Source organism: Petaurus breviceps, unplaced genomic scaffold (genome assembly GCF_028583685.1).
Source record: "Petaurus breviceps papuanus isolate PSGF00001 unplaced genomic scaffold, PetGlider_PUasm1.0 90574, whole genome shotgun sequence".
Classification (NCBI taxonomy): domain Eukaryota; kingdom Metazoa; phylum Chordata; class Mammalia; order Diprotodontia; family Petauridae; genus Petaurus; species Petaurus breviceps.
The window spans coordinates 1,637,604-1,658,265 of NW_027187277.1; the positions used below are offsets into that span (position 1 = coordinate 1,637,604).

The following is a 20,662-nucleotide window of genomic DNA, read 5'->3' on the forward strand; positions in this document are numbered from 1 at the left end:
AGAGAGAGAGAGAGAGAGAGAGAGAGAGAGAGAGAGAGAGAGAGAAAGCAGACCTGATATTTCATTATACAGGGAACTGTCATGTGAGGAAGTGTCCTAGATGAGAGTAAGTTATGTGTGATAAAATAATGACTGATCATTTAACTGATCAGAGTTCTTAGGTCTTTTAGTTGTTAATTTTTGTAAATATTGATATTTTAGTATAAATTATTCTGATTCTGTTCACTTTACCCTGTATTAGTTCATAAAAGTCTTTCCATGTCTCACTGACATTTCATTTTTACCTTTGTATTTCCACTAACCCTGACGCTGAAGCTTTGGCCACACCATGACAAGACAGGGCTCATAGAAAAAGACCCTGATGTTTGGAAAGATTAAAGGCAAGAGGAGAAGGGGAAGGCAGAGAGAAGGCAATTCTACCATACTTCCAATATAGATAGTAGTTGAATACCATGTGGCAAAATTCTGGGGTTGAGAAACAAGTGATCCAGGTTCTACTCTCGTTGCTACAACTAACTCTCTGTGTGACCTTAGTAAGGTCACTTATCTGTCTCAGTCTCTTTATCTGTAAGCCAGACATAATAATACTCATTCTGTCTAATACATAAGGTTCTTATGAAGACAAAATAACATGAGAAGTGCAAAACTGCAAGATAAATGTAAAGTCCTACCATTACCTTGAGTAATGTTCAGTGAATAGGAATTTCACTGAAATACATACAATCTAAATTATTTCTGTCTCTTTTGAACCTGCTCCTGGTCAATGCATAATTGCATGGAAGCATTTTTCGCACATATTTAAGATTGGTTCTGATGCATGTTATGTAGTTCTCTGGGTAAATTTTCTGTCTGTGTTTTTCCTATTGAACTTCACTGTGTTTACATTTGTTCAAGTTATCATCTTGACAAGAACCAGATTAAATTCCTCCCTCGTTCTATTCTCTCACCATCTTTCTTTGTCCTTCTTTAAAATAAAAGGAGCCCTGAAAATCTAAAGTATAATCATTATTACCATATAGATGAATTTTCTAATACATCGAATTCCCCCAGGACCTAGTCTAGCCACTGGTTGTAAATTAGACACCTTTAGCAACTATATTAATACAATTTCCCAAAGCTCCTATGAACTTGTAGCTGATGAGAGTATACTCAGGAACAAGGAGAAACTGATTCAGTGAGCACTAAAGCATTACTGTGGTAGGGAGAGCTACAGCTTCCCATTGAAATTCCTAGGTAAGCTAAAAATTAAATTAAAAATCAAGTTACTCTATTGTCACATGAAGAGTAAATGTGTCTTAGTTGGGTTTCAAAGAATATTAGATGGGCAAAGGATATGAGAATACAACCCTTTCATTTTGCACTGAGGTTAAATGACTTGTTCAAGGTGATATAACTATTTAAGAGCAGAGATCCACATCACTCCTTCTCTCTGGATCTCTGTTTCCTGATGATACAATAAAGAAATTGGGCTAAATGATCTCTAAAGTACCTTCCAGTTCCAGCATTTTATTTGTGTTCTGACACCCAGTCTCATGCTCTTCCCTCTAAACTATACTACTTCTCCTTCAGATGTCTGGTCAGTTATAGCCATTGTATTTCCATTTAGATATTGTACATGTGTATAAATGTTTATTGTATGAATGGATAAACAAGTTATGGTATGTGATCATGTGATGTGATACTGTACTATAAGAAATGATGATCTTAGAAAAACATGGACAGACTTGAACTAAATAATATAATATATAATATATTATGTATATATTATTAATTAATAGTATTTCCATAATAATATTAATTTATTATATTAATATAATAATCAATATATAACAAAAAATGAAGACCAAAATTAGCAGAACCAAGAGAATATTGTATACAGTAACAGCAATGTTGTTTTAAGAGCAACTTTGAGTGACTAAGTCATTTTGACTATTATAAATAGCCAAATTAACTACAAAGGACATGTGAAAGACGATACCATCTGCATTCAGAGAAGGAACTGAGAAACAGAAGTATATATAGAATGATCTTACATTTACATATACATATACATACATGTTTGTGTCTAATGGTAGCCATCTGTAGGGCTAGGGCAGGGTTGGGGGAAAAAGAAAGTTACATGATAAGTTTATTATATATATATGTAATATAATAAATGTGTATTATATATACTATATATAAGGAATAGCAAATTGTACATAACAGATTTGCAGTTCCATGTGCAATCATCTTTTTTCTTCTATTCTACCATATTGTGGAAATGCTTGTTTTATTGATTAAGTTCAGAATAAAATAAATAAAAATGTTTAAATATGAGCATTTGTTTTGTTTTGGTTTGCTAGGCATTGTGCTATACAACAAAGGAACCATCTTACCCTTCAAGGAACTTATGTTCAGGTAAATCAGAATAAATTTTTCCCTAGGAGGTAAATGGGAGATAATCAAGGGCTGCCTTATACACCAGATACTGTATAATAATGTCTGATGGATTCATAGCATCATAGATTTGGAGCTGGAAAGGCCATTAGAGATCATGGGCTCAGTGCCCCAATGGAGAGTGTACTGAACTTGGAATCAGGAAGTCCTCCTAAATATGCTTGTTACCCAATGATTCCTCCTGTCCCCCACCCCCAGAAAGTCACCTAACTTTTCTCAGCTTCGGTTTCCTCATTTGCAAGATGGGGTATAATAACATCCCCTAATTCCCAGGGTTGCTATGAGGATCAAATGAGAGCATATACATAGTGTTTTACTAACTTTAAAGTGACCTATAAATCCTACCTGCCCAGCCCGAGCCTCTCATTTTATAGATGTGGAAACTGAAGCAGTAGAGGTAAGGTGACTTACTTAATATCCTTTGACAAGCAAGTGACAGTGCCTAAATTTGAACTTGGGTCCTCTGACCCTTAATCCAGTATTCCTTGTGTTGTACCACACTTGTCTCTGAAAGTCTGGCAAAGAAAATCTGAGTTCTAATCCTGGCTCTTTTTCTAGCTGACTAAATCATCAATCAAATATAAACAGCTTAAGAGGTATGTGGGATGCTATTTCCTAGGGATCATAAGGATTTCCAGTTACTACCTTTAGTTTTGTACTAAAGTTACAAGGTAATACATCCTAAACCTTATTATTTTTTTTTAAATCTGACACTTCCTGAAATCGCTTCATTGCTACTTGTACTCCCCTTCCCATCACACACACACACGCACACACACACACACACACACACACACACACACCAAGAGGTTCCCATAATAACTTTCTATCTTTTCATTTTCAAGGATGTTCAGTGTTGCAAAATATCTGACCCTTACAAAACAGGTTTGGCTTCAAAAAAAAATGAAAGAAAGAAGCAAAAATCTTAGACAAAATGAAATGAAATGAAAAAAAGAATAGTTCTGTAGAAAGCACAGGAAAAATAACATCATTACATAGCTCATTCCATAAACACCAGGGGAGATAATAAACAATTTAGGCCATCTAAGTAATTTTTACCCAGGAGGGCTGTGAATTGGGGTAGAAACATCATGGGTGTGTAATCGTTGTCAGGAGCACATTACTTATACTCATGTTGTGTTAGAGGCCTAATCTCTCTTCCTCAAAGGGCCACACATTTTTCCCTGTGACTTTTTTTTTTAATTTCACTAAATATTATCTTTTTTAAAAACTTTTTTCAAGGTGACAAGAAAGAGATTTGAAATTTAGCACCGAACAAAGTAAAATTCATAAGGAAGTCCTTACTTTTTCCTCTCGGATCCTAGTATCCTGAATAGATCCTTAAAATATTGTGGTACTCGGACTACCACATTTTCTGATGGGCCTATATCCTTGAGGTCAGGGTAGAGTTTCGTATCTATGACCTTTTGGATATAACTCAGCCAGTCAAACTGAAAGGAAAAGGGGGGTGGGGAGGAGAAGGCAGAGGTTAGTTACTGAGGAACATGAAAAGAAAAAGGCAAGCATGCTGACAACATGCATTCAGTTGTTTAAAAACATAGGATGATAACCCCAGAACTGGAAAAGACCTCTGATACCATCTAGTTCAATCCCTTCAATTTACAAGGGGGAATCTGAGTCCCCAGGAGAAAATTGAATGTAAAAATGAAATTCATCCTAGCAGTACCTCTCCTCCAGCGGTAATAAATCCAATCTAAAAAATGAGCTCCAATTCCTTAAAATCTATACCTGTTTGTTACATAAAACAGAACACGTTTCTGGGGACTGCACAGATTTTGGCAGCACATAGGAATATGATTTTTCACTTTTCTCTTGAGTATCCTCCCAGGCAAGTTCTAAAAGGATTATAGGAGCATTAGATTATAGGATCAAATATTTGGTTCTATAAAGAAACTGAAGGATTATCTAATCCAACCTCCTTATTTACAGATGGGGAAACTGAGGTCCAAAAAAGATTTGCCCAAGGTCACACAATGGCAGACTCAGAATCTGAACCTGGGCCTCTGAGTTCAAATCTGGATCTGTCAAATAGAAGTAAATCAATTACAAATACTTGCAACAGTAGGAAAGGTTATATCTTCTCCATGTGCCAGAATCAGTACTGAATCACCCAAATCAATTAAGCCAGTGGACATCCTATTTCTCTAATTGCTGGAAGAGATGGTGATATCGAGAGACCTAGAAGGCATTTTTCTTTAACAAAAAGTCTACACATCTTGCTTTTTTAAGCAATCAGTTAAAATGAAAATTTTTCAGATTATTTTTTACCAACCTGTGGTATCATGGCACTCAGATCAGAAATATTCATTTTATTGTACATAGCTTCACTGGTTCGATTTTCATGTGGGATCATTATCTGTTGGAAAAAAAAACAAAATTATTTTTCTAAGGGCTTTTTTTTTTTGGTTTACTATGTGACTTCTGAGAACACAGTTATGGCTTCTAATGCCCATTCCAATCAAATTAAAATTCTTCAACATCATGGATTTTAATGCTAAGCTCCTTGAGGGCAAGAGCAGCTTCATTTTGGTCCTATTTTTCCTCAGTGTCTAGTAACAATACCAGACACATAGTTGAGGCTCAATAAATACTTGCTGAACTGAATTAAACTGATCCCCTCAAGCTAAGCTTGTCTTCCTCTGTGCCAGTCACATACATATCATTCCCCCCTTCCTGAAAAACCCCTGTCTTGCCATCTTTTCTTTTACATAATCTTTTCTTTTTAAGACTTCACCTCCCCTACACTCTCTCCCCCCTCCCACAGTTGGACACCACAAAACTTCACCTTAGGTAGAACTAAGCTAAAAAAGAATTCCTGTTTATTAAGTATGAAATTTGGTTAAAGGAAGACATTCATGTTAGGATAATCTAATCCGGAATGCTGACAATGACAACTATAACTTAAATAAGACTAGATATCAAAAGCTAAGTGAAGCTAGGTGATTCTGGTGAGCACCCCTCTTGCACCTGAAAATTTCTGGGAGTGAGACAAGGGGGATGGTGGAGTGACCGAGATCTGTGACTTTATCAGTAAATGAATAGTATAGTTTCCCAGCACTGAAACTCTCTGGAACAATACACACCAGTAACTAATCTACCACTTACAGTCTTAGAAATTTTTCTGGGTCTTGAGAAGTTAAGTGACTTGTCTAGAGTGACACAGTTCATCTCTAGCAAAGGCAGGACTTGAACCCATGTCTTATGACCAGTATCTTACTATAATATTCCTCTTTATCAGAATTATCCAGATAATTATGATGTCAATATATCATCAATATGACAATAAGACCATCCCTTTTTCCTAGAATAGGAGAAATTTTTTTTTTTTGCCTTTTGGAGGGCAATCAGGGTTAAATAACTTGCCCAAGGTTACCTGGAAGTTTTTTTGTGTGGGTTTTAAGTGTCTGAGGCCAGAATCAAACTCGAGTCCTCCTGACTCCAGGACCAGCATGCCGCTTTACTCACTGTGCCACCTAGCCGCCCGAGAAAATAATTTTTGAAGAAGAGCAGATCTTCTGGAAACTGTTTCCCAATATTTCTTTTTTACATTGTTATACTCTCTAATTCCTCTTTTTCCAGAAGTTCCTCTAGACTTGAGATTCCTACTAGAGTCCTCTTCTAAATACATGGTTTCCATTTCCATCTTTCTACATACTCCCAAATCTCTATCTCTAGCCCTGACCGTTCATACTCTCAAGTTTCATTGCTTGTAGTCTACACCAGGCTTCTTAAACTTTTTCCACTAGTGACTCTTTTCACCTATCGGCAGCATTTATTACATTGCATGGCCTAGGGGCATGCACATTGCAAAGTGTAAATGCTTTGTGTTCAGAAGCAAGGCTGAAGTGAACGATTGAGCACAGTCAGGAACACCTCAGTTTCATTACATATATGATTTTTAATTAGTTTTTGGTCATTGTGCATTCAGAAACCTTCTCCTCTTGCCAAATTTTTTGCAACCCCAAAGTTTAAGAAGTACTGGACCCTACATGACTTCATCACCTGCTTGCATTGCAACCAAACTTCCAGCCCTTTGTTTATTTAACAATTTGTATATATCAACATTTTGTATATTTAACATTTTCTATGCTCAGAAACAATAATAGTCCTGATGGAATACATTCTTTATCATACCATCCACTTCAATATCTCACCATAACTCCCAGGACTCCTTTGGGAAAAAAAAAAAATATATATATATATATATATATATATTTTTAAATGAGAGCTTTAGAGTCTTACATTAAGGTGATCTCCTCATACTAAATTTGCCCTATTTTAGCTCTGAAGTTTGATGTGCAAGCCGTTCTCCCTTCCTAGACATGTACTCATACCCATCCCATCTATCACCACCTTCTCCCCCTCCCATACTTAGAAATTTTGTTCCAGGGAGATGCATTTTAATTTCTCTGCAGTTTTACACTATGGACCATCTTCTTATCCAGGATTATTTCTCTTCCCTGGGTTTTTGTGATACTGCTATTTCTTGATATTTTTTTTTATCCTGACTGTTTTATCTTGATATTTCTTTCTTCCTGCCTGTTTCCTTTTCAGTCTCCCTTGCAGAAGCACCAGTCACATACCTATATGGTACCTAAAGTCCCAGTACACAAGAATATGTGCTAGTCCAACTTCTCCACTCTCTAGACCCTCTCAGTGATCTCATCAGATCCTACAGGCTAAACTAGTATCTCTGTTCAGATGCTTCTCAGATCTATATATCTAGCCCTAGTTTCTCTTCTGAGTTCCAACAACTGACATTCCCATAAAGTTTCTCAATTCAACTTGTCCAAAATGCATCTCATTATCATTTCCCTTCTGAACTTCCCTATATATGACAAAGGCACTAGCATTATTACAGTTGCCCAGGGTTACAAACTTATAGTCATCTTCTTCTCAATCGTCCCCCTCCCATATCTAGTCAGTTACCAAGACTTATTAATTTTATATCTACAGCATTTCATTCCCATCCCCTTCTTTCCACTGACATACCTATCTTAGCTCAGGCAAGCATCACTACTGTAACTGGTCTCCCTGAATCCAATCCCTTCCCTCTCCAACCCACTCTCTACATGGTTGTCAAATTCATATTCTTAAAGGACAATTCTTACCATCCCTGCTCATTCCAATGTCAATAATCATAGATTAAAGCTGGAAGGGAACCCAGAGGTCATCATGTCTAAGGGCTTCAGTGTCTCTCTACTGCCCCTAGAAAAAAGTACAAACTCCTCTCTTTGGCCCTGAAAACTTTTCATAATCTGGCTTCAACCTATCTTTCAAGACTGATCTCACACTCCTCCCTATGTACTTTAAATTCCAGCTAAACTGAACTATATGATATTCTCTGTAAATGGCATTCCATGTCTCACCACCAGGCTTTTGCTGTCTCCCCTGCCTGAAATATTCTCCCTCCTCACCTTGGTTTCTTGAAATCCCTCACCTTCTTCAAGGATCAGTTCAAGTACTACCCCCTAAAAAAGGTCTTTCCTGAACCCGCCCCCCAAATATTTAGTACTAATTTTGTGCATTTTATATCTATGCCTCATAGAATAGGAAAAAATAATTTTTGAAGAACAGATCATCTGGAAACTACTGCTTGCATTGCAATTTGCAATATACCTACATGTATCTGTAGGTATATTGTTGTTACCACCTTTCCTGTGACATAAGTTCCCTGAGAGTAAAGACTATTCCATTTTTGTCTTTGAATCTCTACCTAGCATGGCTCCTGGCACATAGCAGGCAACTAATATTATAGAAGGAAAAGAAGGAAGGAAGGAAGGAAGGAAGGAAGGAAGGAAGGAAGGAAGGAAGGAAGGAAGGAAGGAAGGAAGGAAGGAACTCTCCATCACAATGATCCATTCAATGTTTGTTGATTTGTTTCTCCCAAACCAAGATCTATACCCAGGCTTGTTACAAGGAAGTAATGGGATCAAGAATGAGGTTGGATAAAGGCGTCTAATTCCTCCTTGTCCCTGTGTCAGCAGGTATTTGCTAAAGACCTACTATGTATAATTCCCTCCCACTGTGCTTTCCTCACACATATGGAAAGTCTCCATAGGCAGCTCTCCTGCTTGCCATTGTATATCACCATAGTGCTTCTGTAGACAGCAGTGTATGCATTCTCTCACCACAGCTAAGCATTTGGCCCAGGCGTGGCCAGGAACCTAAAAGTAAAGGGAACAAGGGGAAAAGTATCTGACTACTCCCAGGAAAGTGTGGTGCCAGTGTCTTCTTGTTGTTGCTGTTTGTCCTTCTTTCTCAAAGAGGACCATGATGTCAGGAAGGTGATATCATGACTTACAAGTGAATAGGATTTAAGTGAGGAAGGGCCATGCAAAGTCACTGCCTCACTTCCTCCTTGAGAGCCATCTGGGTCCAGTGGCCAGATATGGATTGGGACAATTGGAAATAGCCTGCCAGTGTCTTCTTGAATACAAAAGCGTTACTACAAAGCACAAGGTTAATGTCCGATAGGTTCTTTGAGCAGGTATGTCTCATAAACTCAAGACCTGTTTCTTAAAATAAGCTTTTTAGCAACAGTACCAATGCTATCCTTTATTTACTCACCTCAGCTATTTTAATTTCCAGCCTGAGCACTGATTTCATATCATGCTCTGCTCTAGAGACATTGGCACCCAAAAGCACTGCAGTATCCACCATGAACTTGTAAAGGGCATCTCGGTACTGGGAGAAAAAAGGAGAGCCAAGTGACCATGACAACAATCTCTTAGGATATCTGGATCCAGAACGAGAGAGGGCAGAAATGCCAATTGAAATAAAAACCTTACACTTTTCAGTCAGCACTCATAGTGCACTGCCAGCCTTATGTAATAGCACCCACCCACCCACCCACCACATTTGGAAAGAGACAACTGATAACCACTCATGGACTGTTGCCATGGGAGACAGGGCAGCCAGCCATCACAAATCAATGAGAATTATTTTTCTAGAAATGTATGATACTTGTTATTAGATAACACAGAAATGGATGTGACAGTTTTGAAAAAAAAAATGTTAATCCAGAATAACCAAAAGTTCAAAAATCCTCTTTCCAAGAAAGTGAAACTTTAACAAAATGATGAAAATGAATGACAGTGTCTAAAAGGAAGCATGATCTAACAGCATGGGAGACTGTGGGAAACGGATTCACCAATCCTAACACCAATACATAAACTAAGGATGTAGTTTGTTTTCCTGGTTTATTGGTGGTTTGGGGTTTGTTTGGGGTTTTGGGGGAGGGGGGTTTGCTCTGTTTTTGTTCCAGTTTGTGAGAAATCCATTTTCACAAAAAATCTAGTTCTCATCTCAGAAGAGGTCAGGAAGAAGGTAGGCCTCCATTGAAACATTAAAATTTATTCCATGAATATCCATAAAAGCTCCATTGTGTTCCTGGTGTGTTATTTTGAGAGAACTTAATAGTCTGACAAATAAAGGAGGTGTCTCCTGAGTTCAAGTGCCTACCTTCCTTTCTAAATAGGGGGTTTCTTACTTTTGAAATCCTTTCTATCCAGGTAAAAGGCACCATAAGTAAGTCATTGTATAAATTGTGCTCCAACATAACATAGTCCCTGCCTTTGATCTATGTCTGGTGAGTCTGGGATTTGAACTCTTTCTCTAGACTAGAAAGCCACCTCAGGAAAGTGAGGGGGAGGAGGTGTGGGGGACAGCAGAGCTTTTATTGTGCTCCAGTTCAGCACTGTCTTACACTAGGACCTGTAACCCTGACTATTTAGGGGTGGAGGGGATTAACAAGGAAAAAAAGATTAAACATCTTCTGGAGGTATTCAATTCATTTGGAGTCTTTGAAAAATCTTCCAGAGTATTTAAAATTTTCCAATTTTAATCCAGTTTTTAGGAGCTCCTCAGATTAGGCTGAGCCAGGAAGTTCTCCCTAGTTAATACCTGACTCTTCCCTGCTCTATTAGGAATTACCTCAGCACTTAGGAACTCACTTTCTACTATGTTTTCATTTGTATCTACTAATGGACTCTCATCTATTCCATTTATTTGGAATAGATGTTAACTGTTTCCTGGGTGGGGGAAAAAGTCCTCTAGTCATGGTTTCCTATAGAATTCCTTTTTTTTTTTCCTGCTGTGTGTATAAAAAGGAACCTTTCTTGGGGGGGGCATGTTTAAGCTTAGAATAAAGTGATAAAATTTTAAATTTAAAAAGAAAATGAGTCTCTGAGGAAAAGGACTAATATAATTCAGATACCCATGTCTTCTAAAATGTCAAAGCCAGAAAAAGCCAACATTTCTTCCTATACAAAGAATTTAGAATTGTACGTTCTACTGCTCCCAGTTCAGGGTAGCTGCACAATCCATTTCTAATTTTGAACTATGAACTTAAAAAGAAGGTTCCACTTGGCAAAAACAGGCAATAAAAGGTAAAAACAACTTACAGCTTTCGCTTCTGTGCTGTTTTCAAGGTAATCTTCCCTCACAGCTAAGGAGAGAGTTGCTTGGTCTAGCTGTTAAAATAAAAATATTACCAAGTTAGAAATTCACTGCAATTTCTTTTATTGTACTACAGACACCTTGGCTATGTTGAAGATTTTTTTCTATTATCATTAAAAATGTATTCAGGGGTGGCTAGGTGGCTCAGTGAATAGAGCACTGACCCTGGAGTCAGGAGGACCTGAATTCAAATCCAGCCTCAACAAATGACAACTTTTATAACTTGATAAATTATCATTATAAGTCAATCAGTCAATAAGCATTTATTAATCACCTACTAGTGTTAGGCAACTAGGTGGTACAGTAGAAAGAGGATGGGGCTTGGAATCAGGAAGATCTGAGTTTAAAATCTGCCCTCAGACATTCATTAGCTTTGCGACCCTGGGCAAGTCATTTAACCCCTATTTGCCCTGGTTCCTCATCTGTAAAATGGGGACACGCTTGAAAAGGAAATGGCAAACCACTCCAATATCTTTGCCAAGAAAATACCTCACAAAGAGTCAGACACAACTGAACAACAACAACAATAATATCAAATGTGTTAGGCACTGTGCTAAAGGCTGGGGAGTACAAAGAAAGACAAACAAACCAACCCTGCTCTCAAGGACCTCACAGTCTAAAGAGGGAGTCAACATGAAAACATATATACTATATGTGTGTACATACACAAATATGTATGTATGTACATGTATTCATATATATCATACATATATACATATGCATATATATCATACATATTCAAAACACACGTATATACATATATATTTTTAAAAATAAGATATAGACAGGAAAAACTGAGATGAATGATTTTCTGTGACTGTACTAGACTAGGAAAGTACTTGTATAGCTGGGGTCCTTTGCAGATAAGATCAACATCCTATCTTCATAGTCTAGCATTTCCCAAGGAAAAAGAATGAGGCTTTTACCATTGCCTTGCTTTTCCCCTTGGGGGGGGGGTCCTTTTCCCACCTTTACAGTACCTTTCCCATTCCATGCCACACCCCTTTATGCGGAGATTTCTGGTATCTCCTCATTCCTTTATGCTGCTATCATAAAAATTCAAACTTCTGTATGGATTATGAACTCTTTGGGTTCCACATGCACGTTCATTTCGCTTTTAATAAATTTAATTTTCATGTAAATTTCGTGAAGCCATGATTGCCTATTGACAACTGTAAATAATCTCAGAAGGAAGGCATTAACATTAAGACACTAGTGTGCTAGTCAGGTCCCAAGTACTTTGACAGCTTGTTAAATTTCCAGAGTGAGCACCTACACTTCAGAAATCAGGGCTTGATTTATTGTTTTGTTGATTGTCTAGACTTAAGAAATTGTTAATTATGCAGCGTAAACTTAAAAGTGTATGCCTGCTTCTTTTTTTTAAGCCAGGCTGTCACATATTTAACAGTATACCCTTGTATCGCTCAATAAATACTGCTTTCACTCAGCAGGAGTACAGTAGAAGGCTCAAGGAAAGGAGTAAACATTGGCCTAGGTAGTAACTATAGGCTAATAATAACTGGCGTTCATATAGCACTTTAATGTTTGCAAAGTATATTACATTCATTATATTGTCTGAGCTTCCCTGCATCCCTGAATAAGGAAGACTGGGAAAAGCATTTGTATAAGGTGGGACTTTTGTTGAGACCTCCAGGAACCCAAGGAATCTAGGAGGTGAAGATCAAGAGGAAGACAGTTCCAGGCATGGTGGACAGCTGCAAAAATGGCTTTATTCATGAGATGGAGTGGAAGGTAGAAGGTAGACCTGCCCCGGCTCTCTAAGTACAACTTCCAGTCCATATATGTAGCTCAGGTATCCCTTCCAGGGAACACCAGGCCTTTCCTAATCTCTTTAGTCATTAATACTCACTATCCCATTTCTATTCCAGATGTCCCTATTAGGTTTTTTTGGAGGCAATTGAAGTTAAGTGACTTGCCCAGGGTCACACAGCTAATAAATGTCTGAGGCTGCATTTGAACTAAGGTCCTCCTGACTCCAGGATTGGTACTCCATCCACCATGCCACATAGCTGCCCTGTCCCTATTACATTTAAGGGCACTATCCTACTAATCACCAAAGCTCCATCCTTCAATGTCTTCCTCAATTCCTCACTCTAATTCATCCTATATATGTATATAATGTTACCAAATACTATCATCTTCTTCTCTACACTTCTCAGATATAATCTTTTCGCCTTTCTCACAGATGCCTTCACCATGTTTTGCTTAGACAATATCAATCACCTTCTAATTCCTCCACACTCTAATCCACCCTCTATATAGGAACCAAAATGATTTCCAAAAGGCCTGGTCTCATCACATCACTCTCTATTCAGTAAACTCCAGTGGCTACCTATGGCCATGGAGAGCAAATGTCAACACCTGTTCATCACATAAAGCTCTTCTTCCTACAATTCCAGTATTCTTATACATTACTGTCCTCTAAATAAGGTCCAGTAACACTGGACTACTTGCTGTTCCTCCCATACAATATTCCATTTTTCCTTTTTGTAGGTTTGCATTGTCTCCCATCCTTGGAATACTCTCCCCATTAACCATAGCTTCCTTCAAAACTCAGCTTAAATGACACTCTCTGCAGGTGGCTTTTCTTGGTTCATCCACTTCCTAATTCTCCTCAAAGGGTACCTTCCTTCTATATACCTGTAGTCTCTCCCTTTAGAATGTAAACTCCTTAAGGGTAGGAACCTTTTTTTTTTTTTTTTTGCTTTTTTGTCTCCTCACCCTCACCTCCTCAGTACTTGAAACAAAGTAAGTACCTAATAAATGCTTGTTGGTCGATTGATTAAGTAATAAAATAATGGAATTCTAGAGCTTGAAGGGACACTGAAATTCTCATTAGGAAGGTAACCCCTAATTTTTCAGGTGAGAAAGCTGAGGCTTGACAAGATGGTCACTTGCCTGAAGTCCCGCACCTTTGGTGATGCTAGCAGTGGGACTAGAACACATTTCCCACTTCCTAGCCTGGTACAGTTACCCCTTCCACATAGAGACTTTCCCTATCAAGGTTTCAATATATCACACGTGGGCATAAGAAATTAAATGGGATTTTGGGGGGAGTTTTGTGGAAGCTGCAGATGATACACAAAGGCCAGCAGATGACACAGAAACTCAGAAATGTATAATATATAGTGTTGTATAATATCAACCCAAATTTTACAATAAAGCACTATAAACATCCCATAAAAGAAAAAGAAAAAAAATCACATTTCTCTGGTACAAAGGAACAGCCAAAAAACTTTACAGATTCTCCAGATCTCAGGGGTGCCATGCCCCCCATGATGTAGAAGGGATAACTATACTCTTTCTCCTACTTTCACCAATTCTCCTCCTGCATTTGCCTGTGAAAGCTCAGACACAGAGCCAGCTACTGAAATCAAGCTGACATTCTAGAGTTTCTTCAAAATCCTCAATGTAATTCTGGACCATTAAATATAGAATTACATATATGTTACCTTGGCTTTAAATCTAGCACGTTCAAGCCATTTGGCATTTCTCTGGAGCAAAATTAGTCTCATAGAAAGGAAATACCCATGGAACCAGAACACCAGTACCAAGAAAGGCAGTATTAATTTCAAATCTAAGTACCAAATGTCTAATACTTCAAATGAAATTTAGTTGGACTTAAGGTTGTTTATGATTCCAAGAAAGCATTTAAACAGATTGAATAAGACTAGTTAAGTAATGTTGCAAGAAACTTTAAAAAAAAAACCCTCTGCGTTGGTGGCAGTCATTTCCAACCTCCTCATTTTACAGATGAAGAAACTGGCTAAGGTAGCACCAGTTGTTTTCTTCATCTTCCAAACCATTTTAAAGCTGGGTTTTTTTGAAAGGGTGAGAAAAATGGGAACATCCATTAGATATCAGTCAGAACCAGGATGTTTCCCAGGCAGTCCTAAATTGACACAAGAAATGTGTATATTTTTTAAAGTTCTTAAATTTATAACAAATCTGAATATTACAGTCTAAAAGGAAAAAAAAATGTAGAATCTAACACATTCCAGTGGAAATAAGAGACTTTTCCTTAAGTTATACAAGAACTGATATTTTAATTATAACAAATCCCTTGATAGGAAGCACCCCGGGACTATGGAAAGAAACATCTGGCAAATAATGATGTAGGAAAAGGTGGGACAGAAAAATGAGAGAGATTTCATTTCTAATAAAACAATTCGTTGCCATCTTCATGCATTTAGCTGGAGTGTCAAACAAAAGTGGGAAGCTGAGTGATAATGATTTTACATGTGCAGGCAGCCCCAACTGTCCAAAACACCCAGTCAGGATCAGATTTACACAAGATTTCCACTTTCCTGTAAGTTATAACTCTTACTGTCCCCTCAGACAAAGTAAACTTGAGGATATTACAGACAGGCTTTTTGTTTTCACATACCCATACAAACACACACTATATATACACACACAATGCACACATAAACACATGTTACATACACAAACATGTATTGCACATGTGTGTGGGTGCATGTGTGCACGCACATGCATAACCAGCATTTCAGTTAGACAAATGTTTATTTTCTAAGCAGCTTGATTTAGGGAATAATGGTAAAAATTGATTGCTCATTGTCAGCAGATACTCTCTCTGTAAGTACAGGGTAATGTCTCTTTGAGTGCAAAAATACCCCAATATTTGCATGACAATGATACATAAAGATTCATAAGGTTCTTTACACTCAGGTCACATCTGAATTCTTGAATGTAGTCCCTTGCCAGTCAGAGGGAAGACTTATTTGACAAGTCATCCCAGGCATCCCAAGCTCTGCTTGCTTTTAAAAGTTAGACAATAACATAGTTTTCCAGCTGAATGCCTTATGTTTGCCATTCTTTACATACATAGTGGCCAAGTAGCACTGGTATTTGGATTGCTGCACCAATTTACATCCTACCATGCCAACTACTGCAACTGAAATTAAATGTTGGCATCCTCTGTAGATTTGTTGTCCTGAAGCAGACCTCCCAGAGAATCACATTTCCAAAAAGTAAGCTAGCCAACAACCACTGAGGAAAGCCTCCAGCAGGGAAGAAGAAAACTAAAAGTTTTGCCACCAGAGATGGAATCTTGCAGCTGGAATGAGGAGGAAGTAGGCACTGGGCTTAGGTTAGAATGTTAACTCTTTCGTATGAATACATTAATATACATGCCGAAATTGGCCACACACGTACACATGTGGATTGGATTTACCGAATGTATAAGCACATAGAAGCCCATTGGGTCCAAGCTAAGTTCTTCTACATTCAAACAAGTGAGCTTTAACTATGATTTGGAGAGTAAAAAGAACAACTAGAGAGATCCAGGCACAAAAATTATAGTGACCAATACAGAAACTAGAGGGAAAACTAGCACTTATTATGGTGGTTTATAAAGCTGGGTGGTACAGTGGACAGAAACCTGGGTTTGGAGTCTGAAAGACCTGAGTTCAAATCTAGACTTAGACCCTTACTAGTTGACCTTTACTGTGTTTCAGTTTCTTCTTCTATAAAATGGAGATAATAATAACAACAGCACCTATCTCCCAGGATTATTGTGGGGATCAAGTCTTAGCAAAGTGCCTGGCATATAGCAAACACTTTATAAATGTTAGCTATTATCATTATTATTATTATTAGGGAACCTACTCATATTTTGTCTTTTCCTTCCACATTTCAATACACTTGCAATGTCACTGAGGTGGGCACTCCCATCAAAGCTGCAGATCATCACCCCTCAGCACTTTCTTATCCTATGCAAATCTTTTCCATGTTCTCTTGGAAGTCCCTCTCCAGGTATTCATTGAATATAGCTTCCTCTAGATATCTTGACATTCTGTGGCTGGCTAGGAGTAGACAAGCTGTCCATCCACTATCCCTTGTTGTTGCATGACTGGCACACCTTCTTTTCTGGTCTTGTACCTCTCAAATGCCATCTTTTATGCCATTCCTCTTGGGCAATTCTTTACTGGTAACATGCCACAGCCAACACCCACTCATAATGTTCCTACGCTCTGTGAGTTAGGTAACCTGCAATTATAATTCTTCAGAGATTGTGGTATTCCATGTCTATGTGTCTACAAATTCCCATAAAGTCTCTTTGTTATTCTTTCTAGTTCTTTGTGTAAAAGCTAGTTGATTCAAAGAAGTTATCCCCAGGAGACAGAAGTGATGTTTGTAGGCCATGTAACAAAATCACTACCTCAGAACTAATAATACACAATGGCAGATATATTAAGCAGCTATTATAGCTGCTGAATTATGGTCCAGCTCACCAACTTCACTTCAAAGTGGCATCATGGTCCAGTGGAACAAGCCATAGAAGAGTCAGGAGGTATATGTTAACTCTCAGCTCTGTCACTAGCTGGCTGGGAGACCTTAGGTAAGGCACTTTACCTCCTGAGTTTATTTAACTGTAAAATGGGGATCAGAATGCCATCTAGTTCATAGACATTGTGAAGATCAAATGAGATATCTGTAAAAATTGCTTACCACAGTCCCGGGCACGTAGTAGATGCTTAAATGATTGTTCCCTTAATTATCCACTTGGTCACTTCAAGCTTTAAGAATCATTGAATAAGGGAGATGGAAAGTGGGAATAAGAGGTATAAGTGCATATCACCTGATTTTTAAGGTCTGATACCTGCCTTTGGCATTGTTCGAGAATGAAGGTTTGTTATCCTCCATGACCATAGGGGCAGAGAGCATATAGTCATCTATTCATGGTTTTCACACAAAAGAACCTGTCTATATGCATGACAATCCCCTCTTACATTTGTCCCTTCTTTTCCTTTAGGTCAGTGACTGTCCCACTTTTTAATTAGAAGCATCTAATTAGTGCAATGGATAGAGTGCTGAGCCCAGAGTCAGGAAGATCCAAGTTCAAATCCAGCCTCAGATACTTACTAGCTGTGCGAGTCCCTTAATCTCTGTCTGCCTCAGTTTCCTCAACTAAAAACTGTCACTCAATCACTATCTGGTTGAATTTCCTCAATTATAAAAGGAAATTGTAATAGCACCTACCAGGGTTGTTATAAGGATTGAGAGATAGTAGTAAAGTATTTAGCACAGTTGCTGGTACACAGTAGGTGCTTAATCAATGCTTATTTTCTTCCTCCTTTATTTCTTTCCCTTGTATCTCCAGTGCCTGGCATTGGAGAACTTAATAAGTGCTTTCCCATTCTATTGTACAGCAGAACCAAAGGAGGTATTAGGGAGATAAAATATATAATCTAGTGACTCTCAATCTCACTATTTCCAAACTCAAAATAAACAAGTGAGACCCTTAATCATGTGTGAGTCTAGTTCTTTCCCATGAACCCAGTGTGTGTGTTCTCATATTTCTTTTCTTTCCTCCAATATCACATCCTAATTTGCTCCTGTGGTACCACTATAGTAAAACTGGGTGCCCTTGTCAGTGCCCCAAGGAAAGAGGTTGCACTTGAAACTTCACTTTATTCAGACAGTCTTGGTTTGAGTTTTTACATTAAAGTATTACTATTGACCTTCCCCAATCAATGCAAAAAGGGAACTCTGAACAAACTTTGGAGCTGCAGAACTCACAAAATTACACAGAGAAGGTAATCTCCCACTGAGGACCGCCTGACAGGCCAGCAGCAAGCGGCCAGTACTCTGGGAGCAGAGTGCAGGCTCCCGTGAGCCAAAGGTTTTAGCCCCATGGCGGGTATGACCAGCTGCCAGCCAGAGGGACTCCAGATCAGCAGCAGCTGTGGCCGGTTCCAGAATTATCAACACATAGATGCAAAGGACAAAGTGACAGATCAGTGCAGTCTGGACTTTGGGACCCAGTAAGTGCGAGTGCCTAGGCTTTTGCCCCCAAGACCCCTAGCACAGCCAGTGCCACGTGGCAGCTTCAGCTCCTGGCCTGCAGAGTGTAGGGGGACCAAGTGACCAGTCTGAGGGGTGATTGCTCTTGGTTTAAGCTGCTTGGATCTGGATTAGGGTATAGGGTGGAGGTCCTGGAACATGTGCCCACCTTGCCAGAGTGTGTGAAGGCCTCAGAGAGGGCACCCATCTAATACCTCCAGCAGCTGAGAAAACCCCAGGGTTTGGGATGAAAGCTCCCCTGTCTGGTGGCAGAGTCCTACTGTGGCAAAAAGCCCAGGGGTCAAGTGACTGAGGGGCAACATGACCAGGCAAAGGAAACAAAGCAGACAGAAGATTCCAACATTAGACTCTTATTTGGGGGACAAAAAGGAGCAAAGCATTGTAATGGGAATGTAAATTTAAAGATCTTCCCTGCCCCTAGGCTAAAGTGCACCTGGAGCCTGGGGTGGGAGGTTTGTTTTCCAGTAGATACTTTTTGATTGGCCAGTGAGTCAATAAGGTTGTTACATTCTCTGAGCCAGGAGAAGACTATATAAGCCCTGATGTGTAGCTTTGTTTTGGGGCTCACTTTGAGAAGTGTTCTGTGATTTCATCTGGATTCTGGGAAGCCGTTGTTGAGAGCCCCCCCTCGGCTTTGAAAAATCCAGATGTTGAAACCCAGATGTTGATTGGGTATGGATGTAATGGTTGGACAGTTTGAAAACTGTGTACTTGATCTGTTTCTCCATCTTGATAATTCTGTCTGTGTATTCTGAAGTTTGGGGTGCTGACCTTTTCCCCCTGAACTAGGTAAACAATATGTGTTTGACTAATTAAAGTAAGCTTGTTAACCCATTTTGAGTTGCTTTCCTTTAACAAAGCAGATCTAAGAATCTGTGTTGGCAGCAAACCCTGAGGATGCTTGGAGTGCTTGCTGCTACAAGCATGGAACAGGAAGAAGGCAGTGAAGTCAGAACTCCTGCACCAAAAACTTCAAAGGAAAATACAAGCTGGTTACAGGCCATAGAGGACCTTAAGAAGCAGATAAGAGAAATGGAGGAAAGATTGGGAAGAGAAATGAAAATGATGCAAGAAAATTACGAAATCAGAGTCAACAGACTGAGGAAAATCACACCTTAAAAAATAGACTAACTCAAATGGCAACAGAGGCTCAAAAAGGCAATGAGGAGAAGAATGCCTTAAAAAGCCAAATTTGCCAGATGGAAAAAGAATCTCAAAAGCTCACTGAGGAGAATCATTGCTTCAGAATTAGATTGGAGCAAATGGAAGATAGTGACTAAGAAATCAAGATGGTGTTAAATAGATCCAAACAGATGAAAGAATAGAAGGCAATGTGAAATATCTCACGGGGAAAAACCACTAACCTGGAAAATAGATCCAAGAGAGATTATTTAAAAATTATTGGACTATCTGAAAGCCATGATCAAAGAAAGAACCTAGAAATAATCCTCCAAGAAGTTCTCAAAGAAAACTGCCCTGATATTTTAGAACAAGAAGGCAAAATAGAGGTTGAAAGAATCCACCGATCACCTCCTGAAAAAGATCCCAAAAAGAAAACTCCTAGAAATATTATAGCCAGGTTCCAGAATTCCCAGATTAAGGAGAAAATATTACAAGCAGCCAGGAAGAAACAATTTGAATATTGTGGAAACACAATCAGGATAACCCAGGATCTGGCAGCTTCTACACTGAGGGATCGAAGGGCTTGGAATGTGATATTCCGGAGGTCAAAGGAGCTGAGATTAAAACCAAGAATCCCCTACCCAGCAAAACTGAGTATCACGTTTCAGGGGCAAATATGGTCATTCAGTGGAATAAAGGACTTTCAAGCATTCTTGATGAAAAAACCAGAGTTCAATAGAAAATTTGACATTCAGATACAAGAAGCAAGAGAAGC

The 20,662-nt window shown here is 38.7% G+C and overlaps 1 protein-coding gene across 1 annotated transcript in view; it reads right to left on the bottom strand.

Annotated features, from left to right (window-relative positions):
* The window catches only part of PHEX (phosphate regulating endopeptidase X-linked), a 303,310-nt gene that overhangs the window by 201,678 nt on the left and 80,970 nt on the right, over positions 1–20,662 (bottom strand). Inside the window, exons 6-9 of the mRNA XM_069063406.1 lie at positions 10,863–10,931; positions 9,028–9,144; positions 4,730–4,813; positions 3,742–3,887 (exon numbers count right to left, since the gene is read on the bottom strand). Coding sequence (XP_068919507.1) covers positions 3,742–3,887; positions 4,730–4,813; positions 9,028–9,144; positions 10,863–10,931 — 416 coding nt within the window. The remainder of the gene's footprint in view (positions 1–3,741; positions 3,888–4,729; positions 4,814–9,027; positions 9,145–10,862; positions 10,932–20,662) is intronic.